Genomic DNA, 6000 nt, shown 5'->3' with positions numbered 1-6000 from the left:
CAAAAATTCAACTGTTTCTGCTCAAAGTGCATTTCGCTCTAAAACCAGACGTAGTGCCGGTGTCTCAGACAACTTTAAAGGACCCTCTCCCTGTAAGTAACTCACATATTTGACCAGTTTAAATTAAGATAATTAAGTTAGAGGCGCAAATAATTCTGAGGTTCAAAATAACGTTATAATGTATTTGATGAGTTTTGTTGCCTTTTCAATGTATGTTTGCAATGCACATATAATTACAACCACTGTACTTATTTTAAATTCAATAGTGAAATATATATATATATATATATATATATATATATATATATATATATATATGTGCCATTAGTTTATCTTGTTCTAATTAGTTTATCTTGTTCTAATTACAGTCAAATATTGTGATGCTATTCATCTACTTGAAATACAAACAATAGAAATTACGTTTGATGAATCCGTTTCTATCCTCATTCTGAAGGCCACTATAACGTGAGTGACGTTTTGCTCCAAAAGACTCCTCAAGTTCCTTACTCTAGTTTTAAATCCACCACTTCCCGGATCAAGCCACCGGTGAGAAACAACATCCCCGGTCCCGGGACCTATAATCCCCATCAACCACCAGAACCTGTGAAGAGGACCTTTCTGCCGTAAGTGTTCAGATTCAGATCTGCAATAAAATCACGCCCATAAGAGCAATAACGCACTGGTTACATGTACTTTTATATAATGTTTTTTTTTTTGCTATTTAGATTTCAAGCCAAGACTTTCATCACAATACACAGATTTTTTAAACATATAATGTATAAAAAAAGCTGCTTTTATCAGTTTTTCAAAGCATTATAAGAATAGGCTTGGAAATCTCAGAGCTCTTGTTTTTGAATTGAGAGGTTTTATATACGTCACATGAGATGACTGTGTCTTAAATCTGTGCAGAAGGAGACACTACTTGGGGTTATCAGCACCACCTCTGATACCCAACAAAGACCCACCCTTCCCAGGCCCGGGACATTATGACATAGTGAACTTCAATCGTCCGGTCAAACACCTTGTGTCTAGCGCCGCCTTCCTGTCTGGGACAAGCAGGTGGATGCAGGATGTCAAAGTACAGGATATACCTGGTCCAGGTAACACTAACATAAGCTTTGCTTATTTAAAAACAAGACTTTTGCAGTTGTTGTCTGTGGAGTTGTAACTTTGAATTTCCTTCTCCCAGGTTTCTATGAACCCATGGTCCTTTCAAAGACGTCGTTCTTGTACAATCCTGAAAAAATGTGGATACCAGCTTAAACAAACATGTTTTAAAAATGTTTTAGTAAACAGATTTTAAGTATTTAAGTGCTCAAAGTTCATAAAATGTCAGTTTTAATTAGGTTATAATTTAGAATTATATTTATTTAGATTTTTTTATAATATATTACAAGTCACCTGTGCTTACAAATCACTGTAATGAAGACATACACTGGCAATTAAATGCTTGAAATAATTAAAATATTTAAAGTGTTTAATATCTCTTATGCTCACCAAGGCTGCATTTATTTGCATTTATTATATCAGAAATATTGTGAAATATTATTAGAATTTAAAATCTTTTTTCTATATGAATATGTTCTAAAATATTATTTATTTTTGTGACACAGCATCATCATTTTCAGCATCATTCTAATATGCTGATTTTGTTGTCATTATTTATATTATTATATTATCTACAGTATATTATTACGTTGATTTAAAAATTATATTTCTTTGAAAACCTTAATTCCATTTCAATGCCTGAGTTAAGCATGATTTAAAATAAGAAAAAAATGTCAGTACTTTTCTTCAGGATGCATTCAGTTGATCAGAAGGGAACGTAAAGACATTTATAATATTACAACAAAAAAAAACTATTTTAAATAAATTCACTGATCAATTAATTTTGCATTCAACAAAGAAGCCAAAAAAAATGTATCATGGTTTACATAAAAATATTAAGTAGGGAAAACATTGCAGTGAAATTGTTTAACTATTAATAACTGGGCAGCAAATGAGCATATTAGAATGATTTCTGAAGGATCATGTGACAGTGACAGCTGAAGTTTTGGCTGATGAAATTCAGCATTGCATCAAAGAAATAAATAGCGTTTTAAAATATAACAGAAAAAAATTGTTGACATTTTAATAATATTGGACAAAATATCTGTTTTTTTTTTCCATTTTATTATTTCTATGTTATCAAATGTGCAGACTCAAATCAAAAGCATTCTCAGAAACATGGAACTGCTTTCTCTGTCTGAGTCACATCTGAACAGCTGAAAGTCAAAGCAGACACAGCTGAGCTCCAAACCCTTGATCCCTCCAGCAGCTGATCCTGGACCTGCTGGACGGTGTACATGATGATGGGAGCGATGCGCTTCAGCTGATCCTGGGTCAGTGGTTAAATACCCGGGTGGGAGCAGCTGTTGTGGGACTAGAGGAGGGTGTGGAGGTCTGCGCTCATCTGAACAATGTGAAAATCTATGTGTGGATTTCAGACGGTCATGACATGAAAATGTCCTCTGGAGCGTCACAGAGTGACCTCTGGACAAGGTCAACATTATGTCTAAAAATTATTCATTGGGGCTGTTTGAGGTTGATTAATGGGATTTATCTGCTTAAACACTTATAGATAATGATGTAACAATCTAAAATATTATTCATTTATAAGACGTTTATTGCCTACAAAATATAATTGATCACTAAGGACACATTTATTTGTTCAAAAAACTGTGATATTAAAAAGCTGAATTGCCAGCATCATTGCTCCAGTCTTCGGTGTCACGCGATCCTTCAGAAATTATTTTAATATGCTGATTTTCTGCTCTAGAAGCTTTTATCGTTATCAATGTTTGAACGGTTGTGCTGCTCAATATTTCTGAGAATGACAATATTTTTGTAACATTATAAATGTGTTTTATAAATGCGTCCTTGCTGAATAAAAGTATTTATAAAAAAACTGTCCAGAATTTTTCTGATATGCAGTATATATGCTTATATCGTGATATTTATGAATGCATATAAATATTCTCAAAACACACCGCCAAGATTCTAGGGTGTACTTGGTGGTTGCCAGGTCATTGCTATGCGGTTACTAAGGTGTCCTGAGTGGATTTTATCAGGATGCTTCGCAGTCGTTAGGGCGGTTGCTAGGTGATTAATTACTTTAGAACTGTTCGCAAAGGGTTACTTGGTTCTTCTATGACATAATTGCAAAAAACGCCTTTTAGACCATTTATCCTACTTTGGTTTATTCAGTATACAAGATCTTTTCAGCATGCGAGCCCTTACAATAAAATTGAGCACAGTTGGTGAAATATTTGGAGTAATAAGAGTGCAGTAATGCAGAATGTTGTTCACCCATCCCGTACGTCGCCTGTTGCTGATATCTCAAACCCTGCAGCTGTTCAACCACCCCCCCGTCAACAGCTGTGAATATATTCAAATGCTGACCTCACCATTGTCCGAAACAGTTCATCATGTGTATATCTTACAGATGTCATAAACCGATCTTAATTTGAACTTAAGCTGTTGGCCGACATAGTCTAAACAGGTAATTGTGCATCTCCAGTAATTAAAAATAATTCCTATAACCTATAAAATAAATATTTTTTTTACAATGTAACTGAAACAAAGTAAGTTTAACGTAAGAGCAAATTGGCTAAAGCTAAACCTACATTAAAGCTCAGTGAAGGTTGTTTGAAGCAGCTTCTTCAAACTGGGCTTCAAAAAACCCTAAAATTTGCCCTTGATCTATCAGTGATGAATGGTGTCTCTTAGTTGTTGAGTAGATCAAAAATTACCTTCAGTCATGTAAGATATTACGTCTAGCCTCTTCACCATCTGTGGTTCTGCCTCTTCTTTCAGTGTGCAGACCACATTAGAAGGGCATTTTGATGTGAGATCTCTACAGAGCACTGCACAGATTGTATAAAACCCATCAGCATCTGCTCACAAACTTGATTTGTGTTTTCGAGCTTATTTGTGGTTTAAGGTTGTCCGGTGTAGCCCCACCTGACCGCCTGCTCACCTCTACGATCTCAACAAAGCATCTGTTTATCTCATCCGCGTCGTCCTCCATGCCAGTGAGACGTAACTGAGATGATTTTAGGAAGGGTACGCAATGAGCGCGCCATGACGCTGGATACACACCCTCAGGCTTCTGAGCTGTACAGATCTCAATTGTTTAACTCATGACTGATGGATCTACATTTATCTCCAAACGCCCTCAAGCAGGGACAGAGAGCAGTCTGAGAAACTCTCCGCCTGACTGCGGCGCATGCTGTTTTGACCCGTGCATTATTTTTATGTCTCTTTTAGCTAATCGGTTCTGCGTTTTTTCACCCTTTGCTTCTTATGTTTGGAAATGTAGACCATTCACGCAAATGTAAGTGGTTTACTGCAGGTGTGCTTCACTAGTTGGGTGTTGTTGCCAGGGTTGTATCAGTGGTACCAGATGGCTGACTCTCTTCGTGCTGCTATGATGGCCTGATTTCAACTCATAAATGCTCTGGTTAAAGTATTAAATAAGACCAGACTCACACACTTTACACATGATCCAATCCAGTGGGAACTGTAATGACATTTCCAGCAGCCTCATATTGGTGTGGTCTCAGTTATAAGGGCCTTTTACTGGCCCTGTATCAATTATTATAATTCAGGTCTCAGACATGGTTCATTTTAGTACACATTTACAGGGAGAACGCTACTTTTTGAGCCATTTTCTGAAATTCATGTTATTTTATCATTTAGATACTATTATCATGTTTTTCATTTTAATTTTAGTTAAAGCTTTGCTAATTTTGGTGTGTTTTTATGATTTATTATTCATATTTTTGTATATTTTAGAAATGTTGAAAGACGAAAAAGCATTTATATATATTGTATTTTAATCTTATGTATTTTAGTTTAACGTCCATATTTCAGGTACATTTTATGTTTACAGTTTAGCTTTTTATTATGTTTTTCAAGAACCCATTTAATACAATTACGCCAATAAATTTTCCTTTGAGCACTTTCTTAAAAAAAAAACATAGTAAACATATACTGGTGTAGTAGTATTTTCTAATATTAAATTACAATATTAAGCCTTTTTACCAAACAATTTATCGCCTAAATACACAAGATTCACTTTTTTTGTAACTCGTGAAAATATATTGCTTTTGCAGGCCCAGGTCATAGTGTACATTTGATGAGTACTAAAATGTGGTCTCCACCTCAGTTTTCCAGCGGGACGCATTATAGGACGTGTACCCTTGTGCCTCCATCCTGATGCCGCAGATCCAGCGTTTGGAAAACCGAGAGGGGGAGCCATTCTGCAAATTCCTACAAACTTACTTTTTAATTCACCGCACTTGGGAAGGCTCGAGCATTGTCCTAATTGTACTTCAATAAATCGGAGATACACAACTAGAAACAGCGTATATAACAACGAATAACCTTTTCAAACGCGCTGACTGAGCGTCGGTGTCCCCCATCCAGGTGAATGGTACGCTCCGGTGGATAGGCAGAGAGCGTCCCGCATCGAGCCGCTGTATTCAGCTAGCGGCTGTTGTGCGGTGGGTAGGGCCCCGGACCTGGGCCCCCCTCTCTCTCTGTCTTTAGTTTTCACAGCCGAGATCACACATTTCAGTGGGAATAGCGATATTTTAATCGATCATCGACCGTATTGCTCCATTAATTGAGCTCAACCGTTTGCTATCGACCAGATTTAAAGGGCCACCGCGTTCGGGTGTGTTCCTTGCTGGGAGTTCCTCTTTTTTTTACGCGTCTCTTTTGGACCCTGTAAAGGAATGACTGACTGCAAACCATGAACAAAATGGAGAACAAGGCTCTAGAGAGCAGCTTTGAAGAAAAACTTACGCTGTCAGACAAAGGTAAGTGCAACTGAATAAAAAAAAATCGTCTAAAATGTCCACGAAACCCTGGATGAGCGCGCGGGTGGTCGAAGGATATAGGTTAGAGTATTAATATGTGCGCGTATTTTCTGTCAGGTAACGGTCTTCATATTTT

The 6000-nt window shown here is 36.8% G+C and overlaps 2 protein-coding genes across 5 annotated transcripts in view; both read left to right on the top strand.

Moving 5' to 3' along the window:
* The window catches only part of stpg1 (sperm-tail PG-rich repeat containing 1), a 4945-nt gene extending 3448 nt beyond the window's left edge, over positions 1 to 1497 (top strand). Inside the window, exons 5-8 of the mRNA XM_043218354.1 lie at positions 1 to 92; positions 455 to 623; positions 910 to 1100; positions 1190 to 1497. The exon at positions 1 to 92 is cut by the window's left edge and continues 20 nt beyond it. Coding sequence (XP_043074289.1) covers positions 1 to 92; positions 455 to 623; positions 910 to 1100; positions 1190 to 1263 — 526 coding nt within the window. The 3' untranslated portion in view covers positions 1264 to 1497. The remainder of the gene's footprint in view (positions 93 to 454; positions 624 to 909; positions 1101 to 1189) is intronic.
* A 4024-nt stretch (positions 1498 to 5521) lies between these two features.
* The window catches only part of LOC122323972 (MAP7 domain-containing protein 1-like), a 35104-nt gene continuing 34625 nt past the window's right edge, over positions 5522 to 6000 (top strand). For 2 of the 4 annotated variants that reach the window (XM_043218112.1, XM_043218111.1), the window contains exon 1: positions 5522 to 5864. In XM_043218112.1, the coding sequence (XP_043074047.1) occupies positions 5798 to 5864 (67 nt within the window). In that variant the 5' untranslated portion in view covers positions 5522 to 5797. The remainder of the gene's footprint in view (positions 5865 to 6000) is intronic. The other 2 variants (XM_043218114.1, XM_043218113.1) reach the window with 1 other exon arrangement.

Source organism: Puntigrus tetrazona, chromosome 19 (genome assembly GCF_018831695.1).
Source record: "Puntigrus tetrazona isolate hp1 chromosome 19, ASM1883169v1, whole genome shotgun sequence".
Taxonomy (NCBI): Eukaryota; Metazoa; Chordata; class Actinopteri; order Cypriniformes; family Cyprinidae; genus Puntigrus; species Puntigrus tetrazona.
Note: the sequence above shows the minus strand (reverse complement) of the source record. Positions and strands in the feature narration are given on the sequence as shown.